The following is a 27951-nucleotide window of genomic DNA, read 5'->3' as shown; positions in this document are numbered from 1 at the left end:
GTCTTTAAATGCCTAAAAATCAAAACAAGATTTTTGAAGAAAACAATCCTAATACTATCATATATATATTCATATATATATACATGTACCAACAAATCTATTGGGTAATTTTGCATGATCTCAAATATTAGTAGCGAGCTTGATTCCCTTTGCAAGCACAGGTCACACAGCACATTTTGTTTTCTTCATATTGAAGTCAGTAGTCCATTTTTTTTTTCTCCACTGCAACCTCTTTAATTTCAAGACACTCCCTGATATTGTACAGTAGGAAAAAAAAAATCTTTAAAAAAGTTACAAAAATCACCACTTGATGAAACTCCTCTCTCCTACAAGTATAAGCACGAAGCAGAAGAATCTTATTGTAGCAGATGCAAGTCCCAGGGAGAGAAGGGGATTGGGGAGTTGAATTATAACTTCCAGGCATTTGTCATCATCAAAATGAAGTAGGAATCCTTGTCAATTGAGGCACTCACTCCGGCGTAGTAGTTCTGAAACTCTTCACTTGTAATCTGGAGGTTGGAAGGAATGACACAGAGAGAGAGAAAAAAAAATATATATATGAAAATCAACAAGGGTTCTCCCAGTGGTATTATACACATGTATCTAGATACAAAAAAAAAATCATTTGCAAATGTTGAACTTTAGCACAACAGAGGTGAGACAACATCATACAGACTTGCGCAGCAGCAGGTGCTCACAAAATATATCTAGCACATATTGTACATGTACTGTAATTTGTTGCCATCGGAGAAGAGACATGACACCAATGCCCATTCTCTGCGAGGAGGCATTCTGTATCTGCTTTACAACATTTAAAACCTAAACTTTCCAAAGATCACCTTCAATTTGAACATAAGAGTAGTGCTTACGAGCAATGACCCATGATGTATTGCTTGTTAAACATGTATGAACACAAAACATGGTCTGTACCTTTGACATGTGAGGTAATGGTCTTGACACAAACTTTCAATCATAGTCTAACGTCCAGGCCAGAAAATTATTTTGTATTCCATTTACCTATTTAAATCATACAAATTTGTAGTTTTAATTCAAGATGAAAATCCACAAAAATTAAAGGCCAATGGTTTTGAAGAAAGGGCATTCTAAGTCTTTTTCTGCCCCAAACTGTTTCAAAAGTTTTAATGTCTGTTGGTGGTGGTGTTCTTTGTTTTGGGGGTTTTTTTATGGTGGGGGAAAAGGGAATATATGTTAAAAAAACAGTGGGTTTATCTGCTATGAAATCTGAAAACAAAATATAAACTAGAAAACCACTTGGAGAGTGCAGACCTCAGCCAAGCCTTTTGAATGCTTCAACTCATTTCCACCAAATCATACACACACTGCACTGCAAATTGCCCAATTTCGCAATACAGAAACCTTTACATCGCACAGCATGCTGCGCTGTGCCTTGAGCAGAACACATGCTTCAGTGTTTATGTGCAAACCTCAATGTGTCCCAAGTTCATTGACCCTATTTGCCAAAAGACCCCCCCCCAAAAAAAAAAAAAAAATCCTCTAAAAATCATAAATGCATAAAATTTCCTGGATCACTACCAAAATTTAATCATGATCTGTTCCTTGTGCCACTATCAACTTTTCCTGTAAGTTTCATCCAAATCTGTTCTCAACTTTTTGACTTATTTGGCAAACAGACAAACGAGCAAACAAACAATCACTGATAAAAACATAACCTCCTTGGCAGAGGTAATTTAACAGACAAACAAACAAACAAAAAAACAGAATATAACACAAAACAGACAGCTAAAAGCAAACTATCACAAATCCTGTTGACAATGAAATTTTCTTCAAGGAAGGATGATAACAGTGTGATGAATGGCTGTATGGCAAAAGAAATAAAATGAACATAACACAAAGGGCAATGAAAAAGCTATCAATCAAAATGCATGATACACGTGCAACTTGTGGCACACATCAAATAAACATACACTGACAGTAGCAGAGCATGTCTCCTTTGAAATGACAGAAGAAGAGTAAAATGACACTTCTGGACAGAGAATACAGTGTAATGACTTAAACTGAAAATCCCATGCATGCACGTACATTATATGGACCTAATACACATCCCCAGAACACAGATTGAATCATATTCTGGTTCACTCTGTATACTGTAAAACCAACAAATTTTGCCTGCAAGAATATTTTTTCAAATTTTGTGAGGAGCCAGGATTCGCAAAATTGAAATGTGTGCAAAACTTGTCTACACTACATGTGGTATGCATTGAGTGCCAGTGGCAATTCACAGAGATTTCATCAGCTCCAATCGGCAAAAAAAATTCATGCGGCAAATATTCGTGGTTTTACAGTATACACTCAGTGTATAAGAACAAGAAGAAGCTTTCTATTAAAACCACTGCAACACACAACCCTTTGAAGATGTGCAATGTACATTGCAGTGTACAGAAGTATGTTAGCAGTGTATCTTGAATAGTATGTATTTCTTTGCAATCTGAACAATAGATACTTAAGCATCAATGCACACACAGCGAACTTCTATAATTAATCACCAAGGGAAGAATTTCCCGGACAATAGTTCTGTTGCCATGGAAACAAAGAAAAAAAAAACATTTCCCTGTACTCTGGGAAGCTTTCTATGATGAGTAGGAAAGATGTTGAGACCTGGTAACCACATGCTAGGCATATTTTACATTTGCATTCATCTTGAGAGAGTCCATCCATTTCTTGTCTGACATTTTGCTGTCATGAAGACTACATCAATTGAGCCTTCTCATTCTCAGTCTCAATGCATATAAATGTGCCCTGAGAAAAGATATGTTCTTACAAAATGATCAGCCAATATCCATTGGGCTATTGTAGCTCAGCCAAGCATGGCCAATTTTCATCACTGAATAATAATGGACATAACAAAAGGAAAGACAAAACAGATTTTTATACAGGTATATTTTATGCCTGATGACGCATTTATAAATGTATCTGAGTCCAGCAGAGTTAAAGAGATGAGCTCACAATACACATTCCAATGTTTTCCTACCCACCCCCTCCACTGTGCATCCAAGCTATTCATTTGCACCTGGGCAGTTCAGGCGGCTCTTGGCTAGGCGACTGAAAATCGTGATGAAAAGCACTCATGTTAATATCGCAGTAGTGATGGCAACGGGAAATGAACCATTCCATGGAACAGAGTTAGCATGCTGCCATTACTTCAGACCAAGCATGTTGTTGAAAGCAATAATCAATTTCATGAACATTTTTTTTCTCAATCTCTGAGGTATTCTGTGGAAAAAAAAAATTTAATCATTTCAATGTATTTCCATCATCCCTTGAAGGCAAATTCTCTGCCACAGGCAAAATCTATTTTAATGACTCACTTTGCTGCTTTAACATTCTGTATCATGCAAAATTTTAAAGTACTGATAGACTTACAAAAGGATCTGTATGTTTTACTGGTTCACAATCTTGAAGAAAACCCCAAGAACTTCCTGTTACTAAACTTTTCAACATAAAAATAATCATCAGTCTGTATGTAATGATCACATGAATTTAGAAAATCAATAGCAACTTGTGTAAACACTACAAGGTATTGAATCGAATTACAATTTATGTTAAACAATGTATTTATCCAAACCATATTGTTCAACAATTATATTTTGTTTCTATTCAAAAATATTAAAAAAATTCCCCCCTTTGGTTGTTGAGAGTTAGATCAGTAGCTCTTTGGTTCTATAGGCAAACATTATACAGCCCTGAAATGATACAGACTTCATTTGAATTTATACTGTGCATGACATTTTACAACTAACCTGCATAAATGATGACACATAAATATGTTTCCAACACTGTATGTGGTTGTATTCATGGCCAGTGCAAGGGGGAGGGGGGGGGGGGGGGGGGGTATTACCTCCACCCTCCCCCCATTTTTTTTTTTGGGGGGGGGATATACAACTGTAGTGTGTGACTTTCTGTTTAGATTTTCTGCAATCTTGTCTGTATGTGATTTGTGTGTGCTCAGTTCAGTTCACAAACTTATGTAGAATGATAACCTGACACAGTCTTATGGTACACTACCAAGGGCAACCAAAGTTCAATGTTAAAAAGTAAAATATACATTGTAGAGTATTACCTAAACTGACCCAGTCAGGAAAAAAGGAGTGACATTTAAGAGGAAATTCAGTTAATAACTTAAGCTAACTGATCAAGTAAGTAACTTAGGCATTGCATCAAAATTATACCTTGCAGGATCCTGCAATATCCTGCAAGGTATAATTTTGATGCAATGCCTTACATTGCTGTATGATACAAACTGTAATATTCTTAAAGGTATTGTTTACCAATGGGAGCATGATTTTAAAAAAGAAAAATGTTCGAGCTATCACATTTGATGCATCATGTTTAGGTCAGTAGTATCACAAATCATCCTACGATATAAGAATTTTGCAATAGAAAATGATAAAATATTTAAGGGGATATCACTGTTTTCTTACTAAATCATAACTGCAATTGGCTAAGTCTAGAAACAATTTCATTTTAGCTATTGCTCACATTTACGTAGATATTGTATTAAACAATGCTTAACATCAATTAAAATGATAAAAAATTTTACACTGGTTGTTTCTATCCCTAACTTACATTTTAGAACTATTTTGAAGCACTAGAGCTGGGTTTTTATTTCATCTGCACATGGTAAATAATGCCTTTAAAGTGTCCAAAAACACCAAAAAAAAAAAAGATCAAAAAGATAGTGGAATGTAGTGTGGCAGGGAGAATGATATCCAACAGAAAATAAAACTTTGTAAGTCTCATCTACTTTCAAAAAAATATAATGATTGACATTACAGTATGTATTACATTAAAAAACATGGGGAAGAAAGAATTGTGAGATTAGCAACAAATACAGTCTTTTGACATCATAAAAGTTCGGATTCATAAATCAATACGTGGGTTGTATTTCCTCACTATAACATCCTGTGCTGTGTATAACTGCTTTACTATCTATAGTTCTAACCTCATGGAATTGATACAATCACATTCATGAGGTCACTGCAATGCTCACACAGAAATTTACGCATAATGAGTGGTTGCCATGGTGATGAAGATTAGGCCTCATATTCACAATGTCTGTGACTCTGAATGAGTGCCGTCATCAGACAGGAAATGATGGCTCAGCTTTAAAGGAAACTTGAATGTCCATACGTTGTACATAATAATGAAATTTGAACGAATATTACTGTAGTTAAATGCAAAAATCCCATGCAATGCATTACATCAATTCAAATGCATCCACAGTATCGCTATATTGTAGAAATGTTAAAATGCCCTGTGGTACACCAGATGGCTATACGCTGCAATACAACCAAAAAACAAAAACAAAACAAAAAGAAAAAGGAATTTTATAATGTCCTTGTCTTATTGCCATGTTTCAATGGGGTTACGGAACAATTGTATGTTCATGTTTGTGTAGACACCACAAACCACTTTCTTAAAGAGAGTGTCCTATACTTGATGGTACTCCCTGATTTAAACTGCACAAAATAGATCTCTTTTGACCTGTGAACTGGAAGTCCAATAATTTATGTCAAATTTTGTATCAATGGATATAACTTGTTTTTTCAGAGGATTTTTTTGATGTATACATGTAGGTTAATTGCAATTTAGAATATGAGGTCATCATCGCCAGTCTGCGTGTAAACCTGAGAACTTACATCTCACTGTTATGGGAGAACACATACCACACTCAGCTTTACAACTTTCTTATTTCAGGTCAAATCTAAAATAAAATCTCTTGCATTCTGAGTTTACAAGTTTATCGTATAATTGCACTCTTTAGTTAATACAGTTATTCAAATGTTATTCTAACATAGTGTGTATTGCAGCTTAATAAAGTCTACACAATACATGTGTACATAACATGAAATGAAACAATAACACCAGTTTTAAGCCGCTCGGAAAACATACATGTAACTACTCGTCAAATAATAAGTGTCAATAATCACCACATTCCATGAAGATATAAATTTGCCATTGCCATTTACAAAATTAGAAGTGAGGAATAGAAAAACCTATTTCCTTATTTTACTTTTCTAAATGCTCATTTTTTAATGGTCATGGCATTTCCTAGTTGCTTCATGATATCTACTTGTACCACTTCAAAGTGGATGGTATGCAGTTCACACACGTGTAAGGTTCATGACACATTATTAACAATGCTCTTGTATATCTTCATGTTGTGTAAAGTGTCACACTCTTTATCTACATTGTACAAACAGAATGTTGGCTATTACAAAGCCGAGAGGAAATTGTCTAACTAGTTCCAGATCCCTGTTTTGAAAGGAAAGCTGTGACTTTTAATCATATTATTGTACGACTGAAAAATGCCTCTGGTAACACTTTGTGGTGGAGGCATAAAAACTGCCTTGATGTGTGCAGTCCATTTACAAAAAGAATTGTGTACAAGTACTGTAAGCCAATGTTTGTGAACATAGTTGTTATTTAAAACCTGACATAAGACATGCATCATTTTGAATGTGTGGGACTGAGTGATACATCTTATGCTTCAGCTTGGACTCTAAACAAGATAAACCATGGAAATGTTGGCAGTTACAGTACAATGTACATTGTAAGTCAGAAATTCATAATAAGCCTGTGCCGTGTATCAGAGAGGAATTCATTTACCATGGGGACCGAGAGCTACTTGGGTCTGCTTGGGCAAACCAGCCCGAGCAGTATACAGACAAGAGACCGCTTTTACTGTTAAGTAGGATTTACATTGTAGAACCTCATCAAAGAGGCTCTGAAACCTGCCTGCAGTATGAACAGGGTACTAGTCTATCAGTTGTACACCTGGAGTTAAAGCATAATGTTTTGACAAGTGTCTGTAAATTAGTGAAATACTGGTACACCTGTACATTGACAGCATTTCTTATGAATGCTTGATGCCCGACAGCAACCATTATCACATCAACATATTCAACGGACTGACTTGACGAATAATGTTCCCGATAATGATTTTGTAAATTGTAGCCATCATCACAGTCACAAAGGAATAGATATGTGCAGAAAAAAAAAGACTTTTTCATGCAAGGCACTGAAGCAATGACAAACCATGCACATCGCGACAAAACAAATACAGGTATCAGTTTTGAATGGAATATAGCCACTGTCAATTGCTTGAAGTTACTGGTGGGTAGGCATTTTTGGTAGCATATAATCTTGAACTTTCGAACATAAAAGAGAGAGGGTCGTAGGATCAATCTAACAATATAATTGAGATGATAGCTCATTTCTGATACCTTTATAAACTTATAGGTACATTTGTAATTCTTTCATAAAGATTTTCATGCTACTGAAAAGAGTGCATCATCACTGGATCAGGTGTGCACACATACAATACGGTGGGCATGCAATGTGTGTCTGTTGAGGCGTTGTGATCCAAGGCGTTTGTGTCAATTGCATTGGTCCCAGTGAGAGCTAAATGAGTGAAAACATTGCTGTGAAGTAATAAGTGTCTGTTGTATGAGGATGATTTTGCAGCACATGCGTGGACAGAGGTGCTCGTCAAAGATAAAATCTCACGGGGCCAAGATGACGGTGGAAAAGCAAGAAGAGGAGGCAGGGCGTGGCAGCGGTGGTATCCATGCCCTAGATCTTCCATGCATTTTTCATCATGAGGATAAAGTAGCTGTCAGAGTCGAAAGAGGCACTGACACTAGAATAGTAGTTCATGAATTCATCCAAGGTCACCTGACGATGGTTGAGGAGGACAACAAAAGGGCACGGCAAATTGAGGAAAAGGTTAACATTGTTTTACGTAATGGAGATGAAATGGACACTGATTGGACAGTATGCTTCACAATTCCACACCCCTTCTACCCCCTGGATTTAATGAAGGATTTTAATCTTAGCAGCACATGTTACAATCGCATGTAACAGTGGCAGGTCCAGGGGGAGCACATTGGCATGCCCCCCCCCCTTTATTTTTTTGTTAAAACAAAATAAATAAAAAGAAAAAATGGGGGGTGCATGCGCCCTCCTTTATTTTTGTACAGGTGCCCCCTCTTTACAGAGTTCCTAGATCTGCCCCTGTGTAACAATTATTGCAATTTTGACAAAACAGTGGTACCATATCACTCTCATGTCCTCCCAAAATTCTCCCTTAATTTTTTTCCAGTTTCTAACGCACTCCATTTTCACTTCTTCAGGGGCAGCAAAAGTTAAAAAGAAAAAGTGCCTCAAGAGTGAAATTGATTGTCAAGAAAGGTGTGATATTTTGCATTCAATATTTTTCAAATGTTACAGTACAACTTATGTCACATGCCTCCTCATGCAAACAATGGACATGTGTCAACAAAGACATACAGTAATATGATAGTGATGTCCCTATACACTCATGTATCACATGTTGTATACATGTGTCTGGCCAAAAAAAAAAAAAAAAACACGAAAAAAAAGACTTTTATTGTCATAACTTTGATAAATGTGACCCGCTACAACAAAATGGTCCTAAAGTCGCGCACGGTCGAAGCCGTAAAAATCGAGTTTGAAGTCAAAGCATCAAAATTCGTCTAAACTTACGATTTTCTGAATTTGACATATTATTGGAGTCTGACATGTCTTCTATCATCTGTCGAAATTTTGAAGCAAAATGATCAAAGGAAAGACCAAAAAATAGCGTTTTTCTGGGCCATGTTTTTTGGCGTTTCAACGAAGCAGAAACTGGTTCGAACATTTGGATTGAGCGCCACAGATAGGCTCCGCCCCTAACAACGACCAGAGCGATCTCATTGGTCAGTTTGCTGCTTGCCGCTAACCGAAGCGTGAAGCTCGCACACTCCCCAGTCGACTGGTACGTGGTGGCGGGGTACGCTATGCCCAGCCGCTTCTCCTGCCATCCTGGTCGCTGATTGGTCGGTGAGGATACCGCCGACGCTGTGTTTGAATGAGCATTTCGGGGGTTGCTAGGGCTTACCTTCTATTGTCCAGAGGTGAATACTGACTTGCGTGTCCCTTGATCGTGATTGCATCGCAAGGAGAACTTTTAGGGCGCTTTTCTCGAAACAGTGATTTCCCAGAAGTCTCGACATGCTCTCTTTTAAACATCGATATCTCCGCAGCCGATTATTTTTATAAGATGTGTTATATATCAATTTAAAGCAGAAAGATTTGGAAATTGCGTCATGCAATTTTCAAATAATCGACCTCGCACGACTTTAGGATCATTTTGTTGTAGCGGGTCACAAATGTCCGATTTTACTGGATTTTTTTTTTGATCAACCTACAAATTTAGCTTTGATTTCTCTTTATTCAAATCTGTGCTAAATACTCACCTTTATAATTGCTAATTACATGTGACTAGAGAAATATTTGACAGATTTTGTTTCCATTTGCACACGCATAGAGACTATCTTCGATGGTATTATGCGTTCTAAGAACTGACTAATTATCATTATTATTATTTCATTTCACAGACCTATAGATATTTGATATTTCTATAAGGGGTGATGAACAACAGACTACAGTTATCATTGATTTATTTTTTCCCCAGTGAATGCTCAATGTCGAGTGCATTTATAAGCTAGCTGCTTGTGAACATTACAAAGTTTCATTTTAAGACTGTTCATATTGTTTCTTGGAACATATGCCGATGGATGGAATGTTGTGGGAGAGAATGGAAATGAAAAGTTGTAGCACTCTTGTGGCACAAATGTACTGACACATCTCTCAGGATTACATGATTCATTTACTACCAACCATTCACACTTCTAATTCACATTCAATGCAATGTTTTCTCAAATTTGACTTAACTACAGTACTTTTTACTGATTCTTTGAGGATACAGCTACTATTCAGACTACCTTTCAAAAGTGCTACTGATAACATGAATTTGCATCGACAATGTACATTACATGTACAGTATATTAAGGCCATTATAATAAGCATAACGATGTTCAAAGTTAAATGATCTTGACCTCTAATGAAGGCCTGATCTTTAATCCTTTCAAAACAAAGAGCATTATATCTTTTCCTTACATTACACTTAATAACAATAGATCACTAGGATTAATAGTCTAACCAATGCCCAGAAAATGATATTTGACATTGAACTGTCACCCCTGTCATTTCAGGCCACTAACTGCTCTTTCATTTCTATTTTTCTTATACCTAATATCACCACTGCACATGACAAGCTGAAGTTGCATGTACAACAGCTGAGAAACAACAGCTTTCATCAAAGTACAATGAACTTTGATCTCTGACTTTTGACTTAAATGACCACTTACAAGTTCAGTGAAGGCAAATAATTGTGGATATCCATACATGTAGATTGTACATGTATCCCTATCCCATCTTCATCACCACTGGACATTCCTAGCTTGAGTAATCGCTGGAATATCAACCTTTTTTTTCACTTCTTTTGCAAAAATGCAGCGACTTTGGACGTTTGTCCATTCACCACTACCATTTCATGTAGCTTCCCTGTTTATTTCTACCAATTCTGCTGACTTATTACCACTGTACATTCCCTAATTAAAAAATGAAGCTTCTAGCTGAAAATTCTTAATTTCTATTCAGAGTTCAGTGACCTCTGACCTATATGGTCTTTGGAAATTTCACTGAAATATCTTCCCAGTACCTGTACCTCTATTATACAGTATACTGGTACCTCACTTTAGAATACACTGTGCCATACCATACTGAGCGATGTACCAAGAAATTCCTTCACTGTTACATTGTATTTCAGGTATATTGCAATAAACATGGTATTTGATAGTGGGACAAACCAACAGGGATTCAGGAAACATACAATTGTACAGCTGCAATGTCTCCAACTCCATTCTTTGCTTATGAATCACTTTTAATAATGGCAGTATAATCTTTATTCTATTGAGATGTGGCACATTGTCACCTGAAACATCATGTGTGTATTCATAGTACTTAAAGGACAAGTTCACCTTCATAAACATAAGGATTGAGAGAATGTAGCAATATTAGTAGAACACATCATTGAAAGTTTGAGGAGAATCAGACAATCCGTTCAAAAGTTATGAATTTTTGAAGTTTTTGTGCAGTACCCGCTGGATGAGAAGACTACTGCAGTGTATGAATAACTTAGATGTCACATGCGTACAACAATATAAGGAAAATATAAAGAGAATTTCACAATATTCCATCTTTTGAAAAAAGTACACATTCCCCTGACTCGTTACCGACAAATGTTATGGGTAATATTATTCCCCCTGCCTTTAGAAAGAGGTAAGTCAAGTGCTCTTTTATTATGCGAAAAAAGTGAAAATATGTTGAATTTTCTTTTACATTTTCTTTATACTGTTGTACGCATATGACTCACAAGCTGTAGTAGTCTCCTCTTCCGGCGCTTCCAACACAAAAATTTTAAAAATTCATAACTTTTGCATCGATTGTCCAATTTTCCTCAAACTTTCGCTGATGTGTTCTACTAATATTGTTGCATTTTCTCAATCCTTATGTTTATGAAGGTGAACTTGTCCTTTAATTTTGTGGACTCCATGAGCAGCTTTCCCTATATACATCAATTAATTTGCATAATGACTACAGAGCTATCAGAAGACTTTGTAACCGTATGATAATTGGAGGCGACCCTATAGGGTACAATGGGAATCATCCTGTACCAACGTCTCCTACATGTATATTATTGAGTCGGTAATGGCATATTCACTTTTATAAACATAAGTTATGTATGTTTGTAATTGTTCCAGCCGAAGGGACGTTCTCCGACCCACCACATGCCTCACAAACAGGGTCCCCATTCAGCCCATAACATATACATGTACGTTTTCATTTATGACCAAAAATATCAAGTTTTGTTGTTGTTGTTCTTGTTTTTTTTTTTTTAACTATTGAAACTAGATCAAAGTATTCTATGCATGCCTCTGTCATGCCTCACCGAGGTTTCCATGATTACCGGTGGCCTGCATGAGGTTGCCCCGAATGCAGAATTCTGTTTATTGTTATAATGTGTTGTTGTACGTCGGGTTGACTGGGTGACTTGTTGCGGAGGGTGGAGGGGGGGGGTGATCCATGGGTTCATTGACTTGACGTCGATGCTAGACCATAGTGTACTTACATTGATTTCTCATTGCAATTTTGATTTAAGTTTCAAACTTTATTCTTAAAATCTCTAAAGATTCTCTCTCTTCCTCTCTCTCTCTCTCTCTCTCTCTCTCCCTCTCTCTTTACCAACCGCGGGTTTTGCCGGTATTCAGTGGTAAAATTTACGAGAAACTTTGCTGTTCATGTCACTCTCATTACCGAAATCGTGATATTGTTCTCAGTTCAGTTATAAAGTTTACGTTTATTTTCTAAAGTTAATGTTAGAACCGATAAATTCAGAGCTGGTTTATTGCCGTTTTGATTCTATGTTGCTTTGCGTAAGGCAGATAGTTACGGTCGATTATTACTCTTCAATACTTTTTTTTTCTTTCTTGTGTTTTTGTGTGTCTATGCTCTGCAGTCCTGCAGATCATGTCAGTAATTTTGTTTCAGTCACTCCTCCTAATGGTCAGTTACAGCACTTCACGCACCGATGCACCTCATCGTATACATCCCGTGTATACGGTGTGCACTGCACTTCCCGTTGCACCATACTTCATGATAGGCCATTACTGCGTAATGTCACTCATTGTAAATGGATTTTGATTTTGGAATAGATGACCAACAGCTAGTCAACCACACAAGCCAGTATTTCACTATCAATGAATTCAACAGTCAGTTTTTTTTCAATAAGGCAAATCAGATTTGTGCTAATTTCAGTTTAATTCACCTTAATTCAAGAAGCTTAACTAAAAATTTCGATACGTTTGAATTATTTTTAAGTTCCCTCAATGATTTTCCATTCTCCGTTATAGGAGTCACCGAAACATGGTTGCACACCAATTCCCCGGACCTATTTGGCATTGAAAATTATAATTTTATTCGTAATGACAGAAAACATGGCATAGGAGGTGGGGTTGCCATGTACGTTAATAATCATATTAGATTTAAAATTTGAACTGATTTGGGTATTCAGGGAGCAGAAAGTTTATTTATTGAAATCTTAAATGATAATGAGAAAAATATTATAGTTGGTACTATTTACCGTCCTCCACAAAATGACGTTCAATCTTTTATTGACAACTTCGACCAATGTGCTAACGAAATTTTTGGAGAAAGAAAATCCATTTTTTTGATGGGAGATTACAATATAGATTTATTACAACCTACCCATTTCCATGACATATTACTTTCCAACTCACTGCATCCCCACATCAATAAACCCACCAGAATAAATAACACCACCAACAGTAAAACATTAATAGATAATATACTGTCTAATGTTATAACTGAAACCTGTATGAACGGTATCCTTTATTCAGATATATCTGATCATTTACCGATTTTTATGATTAATGATAAATCTGTAATAACTCCAATACGTCGCCAACCCAAACAATATTTGAAAATGTATCGAAATGAAACGCCACAAAATATTGAGTCATTGAATCAAGATTTATTCGAAGAACAATGGAATGAAGTCTTTGAACTCCAAGATGTTAATTCTTCCTATGAATTTTTTTAAACAAAAACTATTAGATTATTATGATAAACATATTCCTTTAACTCCCAAAGTAAATGGAAGGAAAAGAGCCCGGCAACCGTGGATTACTCAAGGTCTTATACATTCCATTCTTACTCGAAACCGTCTTTATAAAATATCTCTGAGGAAACCTACTCCTGAAAACGTGAAAAGGTATAAAACATATAGAAATAGATTAACTTCTTTGATTCGAGTTTCACGTAAATCATATATTTCAAATAAACTCGAATCTAATAAGGATGATAAAAATGCTCTTTGGCGGATTGTTAATGAAATACTCAAAAAGAAACCTACGGAATGTCCTGATAGCATTACCCATAATGATAAAGTTATTACTAATTCTGATCAAATTGCAAATATTTTTAACAATTTTTTTGTTAATGTTGGTCCTTCTTTAGCTGCATCTATTCCCATAAATGATATCAAAAATTATAAAGATTACTTACCTGAAAGTAATCAAAACTCATTGTTTTTTACTCCAATAAATGAATCAGAAATTATTGATATTGTTCGATCTCTGAAATGTAGTAATTCCTGTGGGCCTGACAAATTAAGGGTGAATTTTTTGAAAAAAATAATCTACCCCTTAGCAGCCCCTCTCACCCATATATTTAATTTATCCTTACTTAACGGTGAGTTTCCAGACTCTTTTAAAATCGCCAAAGTTATCCCCATTTATAAAAGAGAAGATCCATCACTGGTGAAAAATTATAGACCCATCTCATTGTTACCTGCAATATCGAAAATTTTAGAAAAATTAGTTTATAAGCGTCTCTCCTCGTTTATGATTGAAAATGAAATATTAAATGTGAATCAGTTTGGCTTTAGGAAAGGATTTTCTACCGATTATGCTATAATTAAATCTGTTGATAATATTATTGATGCGCTTATTAAAAAGGAGCACATAATTGGAGTTTTTATGGATCTTAGTAAAGCATTCGACACTATTGATCATGACATTTTGTTTGAAAAATTACATAATTATGGCGTGAGAGGGATTACTTTGTCATGGTTTAGAAGTTATCTAAGTCATCGAAAACAATATGTTGCATTTAAATCCAGTCATTCGTTCCATTTGAACGTGTCATGTGGTGTCCCTCAGGGATCTATCCTCGGGCCCCTACTTTTTTTGATTTATATTAATGATATCATTAATTCCTCTCCTCGTTTAAACTTCATTTTATTTGCAGACGACACCAATGTTTTTTATTCCCACAAGGATATTGTAACATTGGTGGATACATTTAACATGGAATTGAGTAATATTTCGAAATGGTTTAGAAGTAATAAGCTTTCATTGAATATTGATAAAACATGTTTTATACATTTTCATACGCTTCAATCTCAACCCACCCTTCCTCAAAGTATTTCTATTGATGATATAAACATTGCTGAGAAACATTCAACCAAGTTCCTAGGAGTGACCCTAGATAACAATCTAACTTGGAATACTCATGTCCAGAATATTATAACAGCAATATCTAAGGCAACTGGTGTGTTAAGGAGAATAAAATACTTAATTAATGATCAAACTTTAATGATGTTATACAACACCTTATTTCTACCATATGTAATGTACTGTAATATTGTATGGGGCAACTGTAGCAAAACCAAATTGAACACGATTTTTCTTCTTCAGAAAAAGGCTCTTCGTATATGCACACATTCAAATTTTTTGGCTCACACTGATCCCATATTTTATCGCCTAAAAACCCTAAAGGCCCATGATATACATTCATATTTAACTGCTATATTTATGTACAAACACATTCGAAATTTATTACCATTTTTCCATAATGCCCTAGTTACTAATGATCATATTCACTCATACCCTACCCGTCGTTCCCATGATTTTCATTTAAGTAATCCAAAGCTTTTACTTGCTCAAAAGTCGATTAGATATCACGGTCCGGATACATGGAACACTCTTCCTGAAGAGTTGAAACAGTGTGCCTCCTTGTTTTCATTCAAAGCAAACTTAAAGAAGCATATTTTATCACAGTATACTTCAAATACGAATTAAGCCCGAATAATTTATATGACTTATGTTGGTCTCCCGATAGTAGCAACATCGTAAGTCATTCCCTCTTCCAGCAAACCAATTTTATCATTCCAAATCCCAGCCAATCTGCCCCTGTGCACTCTTAAGCACTCGCACGCACATTCACCACCTTCACACATCAGAGTTTATTTTCCCCTGCTATCCTCGCAGCAGAATTTGTATTGTTTACCAATTTACCTACCTACCTTTTCCTCGGGCCGGCCATCTTTTCAAGCAATGCTTACAATGGCGGCCCTCTGCATTATCATTTCCTAAATATAATATTGTTATTGTAATCCCAGCTGCATAGACATGCATACTGTAATATCATTAATTTCCTTTTATATCATTGTTTATGCAAGTCAAACGACTCTGTTTCAAATATACTTTGTATATTTCCCATGTTCACGATTATTCAGTTTATGTACAATGTATATTGATTTGCAGAAAATAAAGTATCTATCAAACAAAACAAACAAACTTGGTGCCACGCAAAGGGCTATCCAAAGCTGCATGCCTCGAGTCTATTACAATGCAAAAACAGCAGATCAAATGAATTGCTTTATGTCATGAAACTCCAGGAAAGGGTTGTATGTAGCCATAGGTAGATTCTCAAAAGAGATCTATACACTGAGCTTTCTGGTGGAATCATGAACTACAAATGTAGCTTCCAGGTAAACAAACATGAATGTAACCACTCTTTGATAATGTTCAAAGCAAAGTGGTATGAGAAGTTATGACTGACTCAAGGTCACAAATATATACTAATACTAGAGTCAGCCAGACAAAACAAAATTCTATTTCGGTTACTTGAGCTTAATGTCTCAGAGTCACATCTTCACAAATAGTGAAGATAAATGGCACCTCAATCACAATATACAGCTCATCAACAACAAGCTGAATTCTTTAGGAAGCCATCTACTCTCCTAAAAGTCCAACTTCCACAGTCTACCCATTTAGGAGTAACATGTATACATGGCTTTCAAATGGAAGAGCACTGCAACCTTTTAACATTCAATATAGTGAAAACGAAGGCAAGTTTTATGCAGTACCAGGAAGTTTTGTGGCATATAGTGTATCGTTCCAAAACTGAGAAAAGGTCTGCTATACAGACAAACTTCTAGACAACACCAATACAAGATGGAATGGACAGGCTGCAAAGAAAAACTTCATAACAGGAGAGAAAAAAAATATGGACTATTAGCTGGGGATGGCAGAGATTGGAAATGAAAGTTGCAATTGCTACAAGAAAACAAAACAAAACAAAAGAAAAAAGAAGAAGAAGTCTTAGAAGCCATTCCAACAAGTGCAAGCAGTAGACCAAGGTTTCTGAAAGAGTAACCACTGGTTTGCTACAGGGCTCCACTATGAATACATGATACTGTCAGTCTATGCATTCACTTTATTAGTGTCTCTGGAATGAAATCATATTCACATTTTTCTCTCTGATAGTGTGAGAGATATCATTCGGCATCATTTTTATCATTAAAAAGAAAACACTTATTATGCGCTGAGTTTGCAAAAAGGCATTACTAATATTTGAAAGCTATCAAACATACTTTAAGTCTGTTTCTAAGGATCAATATGAAATGTCACATATGCACTGCCATACAGATTTAATGAGGACCTGCATCCCAAAACATGATTCATACGGCTCAGTCCCAAACATTTAGATTAGTGGTGGATTTTTTTTTTATTTTATTTATTTATTTTTTTTTTTTTTTTTTTTTTTTGGGGGGGGGGACAAAATAAGAAAGAAAAAGTATCTTATTTGTCATCATTGCATACTGACAAGATTATGTATCATACTTAAAGCAGCTCAAAGGTACATGTACCTAAAACCCTACCACAAATACTTCATAACTTTTTACACTGAAATCCATGTTACCTCCAAGAATGTATGAATGTGAGTCCTCATAAAACTATAAGAATCAACATAAAAGCTACCTGTGGGTAATGCAATTTGGGATGTACATGTACCAGTAAGTTTTCAGCAAATACAACAACACACAAACAATTCTTCCCACCTTGCCATCTTTGTCGTCGGGTGTGTCAAATGTATCCAGGAATAATCTGAAGATCTGATCTTCCGTCATCTCACCACTCTTGAACTTTGGATGACTTTTGACATTGTACACTCCGCGGAGGTCATCCACGGTCACCTCATTGTCTCCCGTCTTGTCTAGCTTACGAAAGGCCTTGTGGATGATATCTTTCCTTGCTTTTGACATTGGAGGCTTTAAAATGGACAAAAACAGACAAACAAAACAAAAGTCAGTATATCAAAGAGATTACGGTTCTCCATCCCCAATATAAGTGAAATATAATATTCATGATGTTTCTTTCAACTGTCAACTTTAATGTTTGTGCACATTTTAATCATATACATCAATGAAAGCTTTTTTTTTTTACCAATAATCACACCACATGATTGCATGATACTGAAATCAAGCAGTCAAATATTACAGGTGTACATGTTCAATGAAGCATCCTGAAGGCTAATTAATTGAAGGGTATCAAGACAATATGACAGTAATGAGTATATGAGAACAATAACCATAGCATGTAATGATACTCTCTTATACAATTACAAATACTTACTTTGTTAATACACTTACTGAATTCATGTTCAAGCCTAACAATAACAACATGCAGACACACACACACACACACACACACAACAGAATAATACTGAGACACCTGAAACTACAGATAAAATGAAAAAAAAAAATACTGTCTTTTAAGTGCAATCAAACCTGTCTTTTACAGTAACCACCTGCCTATGGCAGCCACCTGTCGTATACTACCACTAAAAACAATTCCCTCTGAGAGGAAAAGCATGTTAAAGAACCTGTCTATGACAGCCACCTGTCTATAATGGCTACATTTTTGTCTCCCTTGAGTGGCCACTATAGACAGGTTAGGTTTGACTGTACTGGGCTATGGTATACAGTACTTTGAATAGCACACACTGCATAGAAAGATCTACTTCATGGGAATATAAGTGCCTCTCGACATTAAATTTGTTATAACTGGCATAGTTACAGGATTAAAGTAATACTACATACCGTAACCAGTAATTTATTATTTGTTCAACTACTGTACTCCACTATTGTTGACATCTACTTGAAAATTGAGTTGAGTTTCCCTTAGACACAAGAATAAGGCAAGATGTAAGTTTAAGGCTAAACTAACATTACTTAGAAGGTGAAAAATGTTTTAGTGTCACTAGGTGCACCAAAGACAAGCTACACTACTTTGTATGTCCAAAAACTATTTTAGTCGAACTTAATACACGGCTACAACCTATTTCCCTTTAGAAACTCAAATTTGTTGAACTATTTGCATGGTTGATACTTCTAGCAAGTTGAATTCAAGGTTTACTTACCCGTAATTTGATGAGAAATTCATCAAAGTCAATGGTCCCACTCCCATCACTATCAAAGATTTCAAAGATCTTTTTCACTTCCTTCTTTTCAAGATTTACTCCATAGTCTCTCATGCCCTTTGAGAATTCTGCAAAGTCCAGTGACCTGTTGCCATCATCATCCATAATCCTGAAAACCCTACAAAAAAAAAAAGTCAGAGGTTAAAACATATTAAAGCCTGGACACCTGCAGCAGAAAAAAAAAATTAATCAATTGATTAACTTGATACTGTAAAAGTGGTTTCTTTCGCGGTGGTTTTATTTTCGCCCTTTTCTCGCTTTGAGGTTGAACTGCAAATTTAACATCACGCAAAAATGTTTTGAGAAGTCACGCGAAATTAACCACGCAACGAAATGTTTTGAACTCGCCGCTTGTTATAAAGCTATTGCGCACATGCACACACAAAGATTCCGTGCATTGAGTGTATTGATGGTCAACACACACACAGCAAGCATGTTATAAAGTACTCGAGAGACAGGATTTCAGGTAAGCCTACACTTATTTTAATTTCTATTTAATAAATAAAAGAATAATTGGATTATAGTTTGGGTTTTCATGTGCAAAATAAAACAGTTTTTGCTGACTGTGAATTCACAGATTTTGCCGACCGCGAATTTAAACACACGCGAAAAAGTCGGCACCGATGGAAACCGCGAAAGTATCTGTATGCGAAAGAAACCACTTTTACAGTAAATTGATTATGTTATAGATCCATATAGTAGAGGCTACTATGTAATCCCGTGAGATTTTTGTGCCAAAATTGATTTTTTTAGCTAACTTTGTCAATTTGGGGGTGCTGAATCCAAAAAACTTTGGTTCCATTTTTTCCGATCACGTCTTTAGCCGCCATTTTGAATTTCAAAATGGCCGCCATAGCAAACTGTATTTTCATCCATATCTCATTAAGTGAGCATTGTAGAAGCTTCAAATTTGGTGCAAAATGTATGGTTGTGATGTCAGACACTCTGGTATTTCTTTTTCTGATATTGTGGATTGTTTTGATACAATTTGTAGGCTGCCATCTTGAATTTAAAAATGGCCGCCATAGCAAACAGTATTTTGAACCATATCTCATACAGTGATCATTGTAGAAGCTTCAAATTTGGTGCAAAATGCATGGTTTGTGATGTCAGACACTCTGATATATCATTTTCTGTTATTGTGGCTTGTTTTGATACAATTTATAGGGTGCCATCTTGAAATTCAAAATGGCCGCCATAGCGTTTTTACCCATATCTCATGTTGCAATTATTGTAGGAGCATCAAATTTTCAATAATGCACATGTTTGTGGTGTCCAACGTTCCAGTACAGCTGTTTCCTATTGTTGATCATTAGATAGGCCACCATCTTGAAATTCAAGATGGTGGCCATAGAAAAACATATAATACTGTGGTAAGCGCCTTAGATGAATTTGCCAAAATTGTCTTAGTTAGACCGAATTCATTTTCAGGTCACGCAGAACGACAGCCATCTCTTAATTCAAAATTGCCGCCATAAATTCAGACTGTAAGGACGAGGTTCCAATGACGTCATCAAGCCATCCTGAGGGGCAAAAACTGTGTGTGTGTGGGGGGGGGGGGGGGGGGGGAGGGGTCCCATACCACTTCCCATAAGTGTGGGCAAGTGTGTAAGCGTTACATCCCACGTCCCATAATAGCGCCAAGCGGGTATGTGGTTCGCTTACACGTGATTTGTTGTGGCCTCTCAGGCAAGACATTAGGGAGCTTTAGATTTTCGACGCGCGGACGTTCAAAGGAAAAAAACATGTTCTGAGCTTGCGCAGTAGCGCGCGTAAAGTCAATCTATTTTTAGCTTGCGTCGCCTGAGTTGTTTACTACGCGTACTGGGCTATTTTCACGTCCGCACAGTTTGCGACGTAGAGAGCTTCTTCATGCACTGATCATATGGGGGCACGATTTTATTTTTTATACGTTGCGTCCCAGCGTAATCTAAAGCTACTTTTCCACACGACGCACGGAGAGGAGAACGTCCAGCGCAAGCGTCGGCTCAAACGTCCGCGCGTCAAAATCTAAAGCTCCCTATTATTTGGTGTCGTGGAACCTCGTTAATAGTTATATTTAATCCCAGTTATTGAATATTTGTACAAAAGTAAGCATTGATACGATTAAAGGTGATCTTCAAAAACTTGATGCTGCCTCGAGAGAATGAAGACAAACAAGGAAAAGTCTCGCAATGGCAAGAAATGCCATGGTCACCCTACCAGGCATCCCATTCACAAGCTTGTTTGTTGACCACAAAATGAAACAACTCATCAGGGAGCTCATAATTGCTGGATGTATTTCTGGAATAACACAGAATGAATAAGGAATGCCAAGGAGTAAGTTTTTCCTGATTGCCCTTGGTGGGTCATCCTCAATTATCAAGACTTCCAAGATGCTTACTGCTGTACCACCAATGACTCTAAAACTACAAAGGAGCAATAATAGCTCAGTTCTGTGGCAATCTCAAAAATTGTCACTGCATTGAAACTGATGAATGTGGTGTTTGGCAATCAGGTATCGGAAACATTCAAGGAGGATATTCTAGAAAGAGATGAAAAGGGAAGATTTTATGTGTGCTAATTCAGTACTAAGAATTGATCTGAAAGAATTTAAAAATAAAATAAAAAAAAAATCTGTCTGGGATAATATGAGAAAGGCCAGACATTCAGCTCTTGCAATTGAAATACACCATGTAAGATTGGATCAAAAGTCATTAAGCTTAAGAGAGGACCACTACCTTCTTATAACACTTCTGCCGGTACAACAGTCTGATAGACCTGTCATTATCCAGTCATTACTGGACGATACAATTTTCGGAAGTTATAAGTTCTACTGTTCTATTACATAATTCCACAATCACTCTTCATCTTACAATATTATGGCCTTCTCCTCATTCTCACTAACAAAGGTTCATATTTCATACCCATGCCTTAGAAACCCACAAAACAGCCAAATAATCAGCCTGAAAGTTGAAATACCGATCAGTCAATTCCATCTGACATAGAACGGGGAAAACAAACAAACAAAGGGTTCATCAAAGATTCCATGGGGGCTGTCACCCGTCACAATGAGGAAGCAGATATTCTCATTCCATTGCATGTATTAGATGTTACTTAAAGAGCAACAGGGAATTTCAGAAGAGATATTGATGATTATTACTTATAGACACTGACATTTTCATTCTCCGAATGGATGTTTGCTTTATACTTTTAATACTGCATCGCATGTTGTCTGCTTCATCACTGGAAAAAGGGAGATGATTAAGTACATTGACATTGTTGAGAGATCTGCAAATTGTTGCGAAAAACAAAGGTCTGCTTGGTCATGCCTTTCATGGCACAGGCTGAAGTTGAAAATTTGAGGATGTCTCAAAGAGCAGATGGATCAAGAATTCTCTAAGCCTTGAATCATGCAGAATGTGCAATGACACAGTACATGCCTTCCAGAAGTTGGGCGTGGATGACTTCAGCCTGGACAATCTCCCGCTTTGCTCTCGTAGAGTCTTGATACAACACATCCAGAGAACAAACTTGTAAACCTTCACAACCTATTTTGTGCCTTTACTTACAGGGGAATATATATAATATGGTACATTGTAGTTATGTCCAGCGGATATACATAAACTGTGCAGTTAAATGTTTTGAGCTTCCTACACCAACGGTAGCCGCAGAATTCATTATCATGTTCATAATAATGGCAAGAAATGCAAAAGTCATTGTTTCTGGAAGAATTTAGAACCAATTCTCCCCTGTGTACAGCCCTATATACAAATGCTGTGACTTTAAAAACACATGCAAGGAATGAGCCTAGAAGACATTAACTAAGTAAATTTCCAATAAATTTTCTAGTACACGGTTAATATTGTTTATTTAAACTCTACAACTAAATCGTCAAAACGGGGGCATTTATAGTCACTCAGACACAGTTATTGAGGCACTTTTGAAAGTCATTTGCTTTGACACCAGAATCACATGATTTCCCATTCACACAAGTTTTACCCGAATGCAATGCTCTTAAAGGAATGTTTCCCATGGCAGTCATTTTGCATTTCAACGTGACAGTGTACCTACAGGAAGCAGTCCCTCCTATGCAATAATAATAATATTTATTGAAGTGATTGACTTACACATAGTTCCTACATGAAAGTGCTCCATATGCTTGAGTTTGCAGGGTAAAGATTTTACAGCCCCAAATATGGGTCGAAATCCATCTTGAATTTCAAGAGTGGCAGCCATTGCGAATAATCCACTATTACAGAATGAATACAATTATGTGTGTGTGTCTGTGTTTGTATAAGAATGTACAATATGCCTAAAAGTTGCTTGTAACCACAGATATCAGCTGAAAAGTAGCCATTTTGAATGATAAAATGGCAGCCTAAAAATGATCTCCAATTTTAGGGAGGGGATCAAAGTACATCTGACTGTTCAACATCATGAGCCCGGTTTATGCCCAAAATGTGAACTTTCTGTATTGTTCAAAACATGAAATATGGGTCAAAATATACATTCTGGTATGTCGGCCATTTTGAATTTCAAAATGGCCACCTATAATATCAAAATGGACCATCATTTAAGATAAAGATGTTTCAGAAAGTCTGATAGCAAACGCATGCTCTTTGCCCCAAGTTAAAACCTTACACAATGCATACGATATGAGATATAGGCCAATTTACATTTGCTATGGTGGCCATTTTGAATTTCAAGATGGCCGCCAACAAAAATTATCATTTAAAACAAAAATGTATATATTAGCATATCTGACATCGTAAGCATGCTTTTTGCCCCAAATTTATACTTTCCATAATTCTTACAAGCTGAGATACAGGTAAAAATACATTTAGCTATGGCGGCCATTTTGAATTTCAAGATGGCAGCCCTCAAATTGTATTAAAACAATCTACAATATCAGGAAATGGTGTATCACAATGTCTGACATCATAAACATGCTTTTTGCATCAAATTTGAACCTTCCATGATGCTCACATTATGAGAACTGGGTCAAAATACAGCTTACTATGGCGGCCATTTTGAAATTCAAAATGGCGGCTGAAGACATGGTCGAAAAAAATGGAACCAAAGTTTTTTGGATTCAGCACCCCCAAATTGACCAAGTTAGCTAAAAAAAGCAATTTTGGCACGAAAATCTCACGGGATCCAATATTTGGACATAGCAGACCGTACTAATATCAGAATACTACTTCACTACAAATGTATGGTGCATTTTTCACTTTTTTTTTTGCAATATGACATAAGACTAACAGATGTACACAAAATTGAATGGACAAACTGCAAGGCATACTGTTGTTGACAACATCAAGATAAACATGTAGAGAAGTACACACGTACAACAATGTTGATATTTATCTACAAAGACCCCATTTCCTTTACAGTAAAAAAAATGAGGCCGGGCAGAGGCCAGTCTTTATTTTACTGTGAACACTTAAAAGGCCAAATGCGACCTTAAAATAGATGCGTATTTGGTCAACCTCTGGAGGTACTGTAGTCTCGTTCCCGTCTTTTCTCACTGTAAACACAAGCTGGGCCAAATGCATAACAAATTTGTGACCCCGGAAGTGCAATAGGATCAAGGTTGCATCGAATGCCAAAGAATGAACGGGAGGGAGGGATATGAACTCATAGAAAAAAATGTCTTTTCAAGACGAAATTTACATTTATGGGATTAATGTGGAATTTTAACAAGTGAACATATTGTACAACTACAAGGTAAGAAACATACTGACTGTGTATACAACCACACGCGTGTGGACGTTTGTGTACATGTTGCACACACGGGGGGCTTTGCGTGGCGGGGAACACGAAGGTTAATCTAGAAGGTAGGCTCATCGCGTGTTGAAGTGGACACACACAGTGTGTTCCCCGCTACACAATGGAGCTTCTCCGTGTGTGTGGGTGGTATGTACACACGCGTCCACGAGTGTGGCTGTATCCTGCGACTGCATGGCAAAGACACACGCATGTGGTTGTATACATTGCCAATTATAAAGTAAGCATTTTGCTGGTAAAATACGAAACTTATACATAGAGGTGCAAAAATTTGTGTTTCTTTCACAACATACACAACTATAGTGCGTTCATCCTCGACCATTTGAGGGCAGCACTTTATCGGAAGAAGATAGTGAGATAGCACTCTTTTGACTCAAGGAGCTCCCACAGTATACTAACTGTGAGTGTGTACAAGGACGGAGCCCCCCGGGTTAAGAAAGTTCTAACGGTTTTTATAGATCTACACTACACAGCCTAGCTACCTTGTACAGGTTACAGAGTACAGTGCACTGTGCAGTGACTTGACTGGGTTGTGCTTAGACGTTGGATGTCTAATACTCTAACGTTACTCCAGTCAATACCAACCTTCCTAGACCAAGTATTCCGCTAGACCCCCTCGATAAACACTGTAGACGCAATTTTTCTATAGGGTCCACATTTGGGTTGTTAAGCGCCTTCTCAGCTTTCTGTTTCATTTCCCTGTCGTGTCTAGCCGTTGCAGCCATCTTGATAGAGAGAGTGGTCAACAATAAATGGTCAGAGCGGCCAGCGGGGTTTAAACACTAAAACAGGTTGACCGCAGTGTCTGCACTACAGCTTTCCAACTCTGCAGCTCTGACTGTGCTCTATCCTCTGCTGATCCTGCGAACTGTGAGATCAAGCTCAGGTACAAGTTCTCTTGCCTAGCTTCCTTCCTCTGGTAAATGTGTTCACAGACTTTGCAAAATTACTGAACGAATAGCCGACTCAATGACAGTGCAGTGTTGTCTACAGTCTGAAGTCGAAGTCCTACACACCAAAGAGAATGCGTGGGCCTGTAGTGTTACTAATTCCAACGCGACGGCGTCCACGTTCGTTGAATCAAACTAGATCTACCAAGACAATTTCGAGGGGATCAGTTCCTTGATGGCAAAGTTTTCCGCAGAAACAGTTGCATGTCAACGGGGAATGTTCAAGCAACTAAGCTCACCTGCTCGTCTGTCTTTAGTACAGTTTGTACGCAAACAAGCTGGAATCATAAAATGTATTTCTCCGTGAAATGCGCTGGTTTGTTGTACTTGTCGCTTGGTTAGGAATGTGTGATGTGCACGGCGGCGCGGCGGCGGCGCTAGCGTCTATCTTCGCACCGGGTCCGCGTACCGAAATCGCACGTTGGATTGGTACACAACTGCGCGCCCGTCGCGGGTCTGTTGTTAGGTTCGCTATGGAAATGGGATGTTGGTGATGGGAAACCATAAGAGGGGTTGGCCGAGCGAGGTGGGGGGGGAGGGGGGGGGGGGGGGGGGGCTCATCTTTCCGCTGTACGAGAATCCTATATTTAACGTTAGATGGCGCTATTAGGGAGCGACCACCCACCGAAGGGAGCGACCACCCACCGAAGGGAGCGACCCTGGATCGACCCAAAGGCTCTTCTGGAGCGACCGGTGTCGTATATTCTACTAGTATAATTATGAAAACAGTAATGATAGTAAAGCATTAAAACTATCATAAAACAGCAGACGGCCGGTTTGCGCGATTTAGGGGGTACTCGTAATCTGATGGGCGGTTTCGGGCGATTCAGTTACTAAGTAGTGGGATAAAGAGCATCTTCACAGCCCTGCTTGGGTGTAATGGCTCTTAGCTTATACAAAACAAAACAAATCAATGATAAATGGCTTTTTAGCACGTCCCCTCCATTTCCTGCAACTTTAATTCTAATTCAATTACACAAAACCATGTGAAAGTGATGCCCAGTATTGTTAATTTCTGAGTATTTTTCTTCGTTTTATACATTGCATTGATAATGTGTTATTATGTGTAGGCCTATGTAATGTTTTGTATTGTTGGAAATGAAATGAAATAGATAATTCAATAAAATGAAACGATGATTGATTTCTGATGTGTTTCGTACATAGGCCTTAACTTCATCCAATAGAAAGTGACATTATGACCGATGAGTACGCTTGCGTTGGATGACTAATTTATACAACCAAAATTAGTTTGAAGTTCTAAAGACTATTCTATCAATTTGAATTCTTGATTATGATTAACAATTATATTGTTATTAAATTTAAACTCATTTTCGGACCTTTTGATTTCAATATATCACCACGAGCAGTGCATCATGGAACGTCATATTATCTGAACACTGAACTAGAATGTTGAATAATGATATACTTCATTGCTTAACTTGAAGAAAGGGAGTAACCATTAAAAAAAGTATATGCCTGCACAAGACCAAAACTTAATGATGATAATGATATTAGTGCATGTATGCTGGAAATCGACGGACAGTTTTAAGGCCATGCGATCAAAATTAACAGAGATTAAAGCGTGGATGAGTGGTGTGCATTTCTTTTGGGTCGACGATCTTTATACGCTTTTCAAAGTAAGGAGCTACTAACAAGTCATTAGCTGACAAAGGCGTTGAGTTGCCTCAGTCGCTAGCGCGTCTGATCACGATCCTATTTATAAGGGCCCGGGTTCGAACCCGAGTCTGGACTGAGCAATGTACGTGTGTAAACCTTATACCGTCCCCTCTAGAAAGAGGAAAACGCTCTGTCCCTCGGATAGGACATAAAATGGAGGTCCCGTGTATGAGAGAGTAACAACTCATGCACGTAAAAGATCCCGCTTTCATCGCAAAGAGCAGGGTGTTTACCCGTTAAAGTGGTCCCATCTCATAAAATCACATCCAACTGGACCTCATGGACCCCCGTCTTATAAAGACTTGTGTGGAGTGGTTGATATAAATCAATCGCAACTTTATGATTGAATGCAAATCCGGCTTATAAAAAAAGAACTGCAATTAATCAATCACAGGTTGCGATTGATTGCAGCTTTCAAGAGATTTGTGATTGATTGATTTCTGTCACAAGTTTTATAAGACAGGGCCCTGCTTAAACGTAT

At 37.2% G+C, this 27951-nt stretch overlaps 1 protein-coding gene across 1 annotated transcript; it reads right to left on the bottom strand.

The window, feature by feature from the left end:
- Positions 1-125: 125 nt before the first annotated feature.
- Positions 126-26115, bottom strand: LOC139728137 (calcyphosin-like protein). Its single transcript, XM_071639097.1, has 4 exons — positions 25429-26115; positions 19015-19192; positions 17654-17863; positions 126-509 (listed from the first exon to the last, which is right to left on the bottom strand). The coding sequence occupies exons 1-4, from the start codon at positions 25566-25568 to the stop codon at positions 408-410; spliced, it is 630 nt and encodes a 209-aa protein (XP_071495198.1). The 5' UTR covers positions 25569-26115; the 3' UTR covers positions 126-407.
- Between the last annotated feature and the right edge of the window lie 1836 nt (positions 26116-27951).

Source organism: Diadema antillarum, unplaced genomic scaffold (assembly GCF_040938485.1).
Source record: "Diadema antillarum isolate AM-2024a unplaced genomic scaffold, OU_Dant_1.0 seq00000166_RagTag, whole genome shotgun sequence".
NCBI lineage: Eukaryota > Metazoa > Echinodermata > Echinoidea > Diadematoida > Diadematidae > Diadema > Diadema antillarum.
The sequence above is the reverse complement of the archived record's forward strand: the minus strand, read 5'-3'. Positions and strand labels throughout refer to the sequence as shown.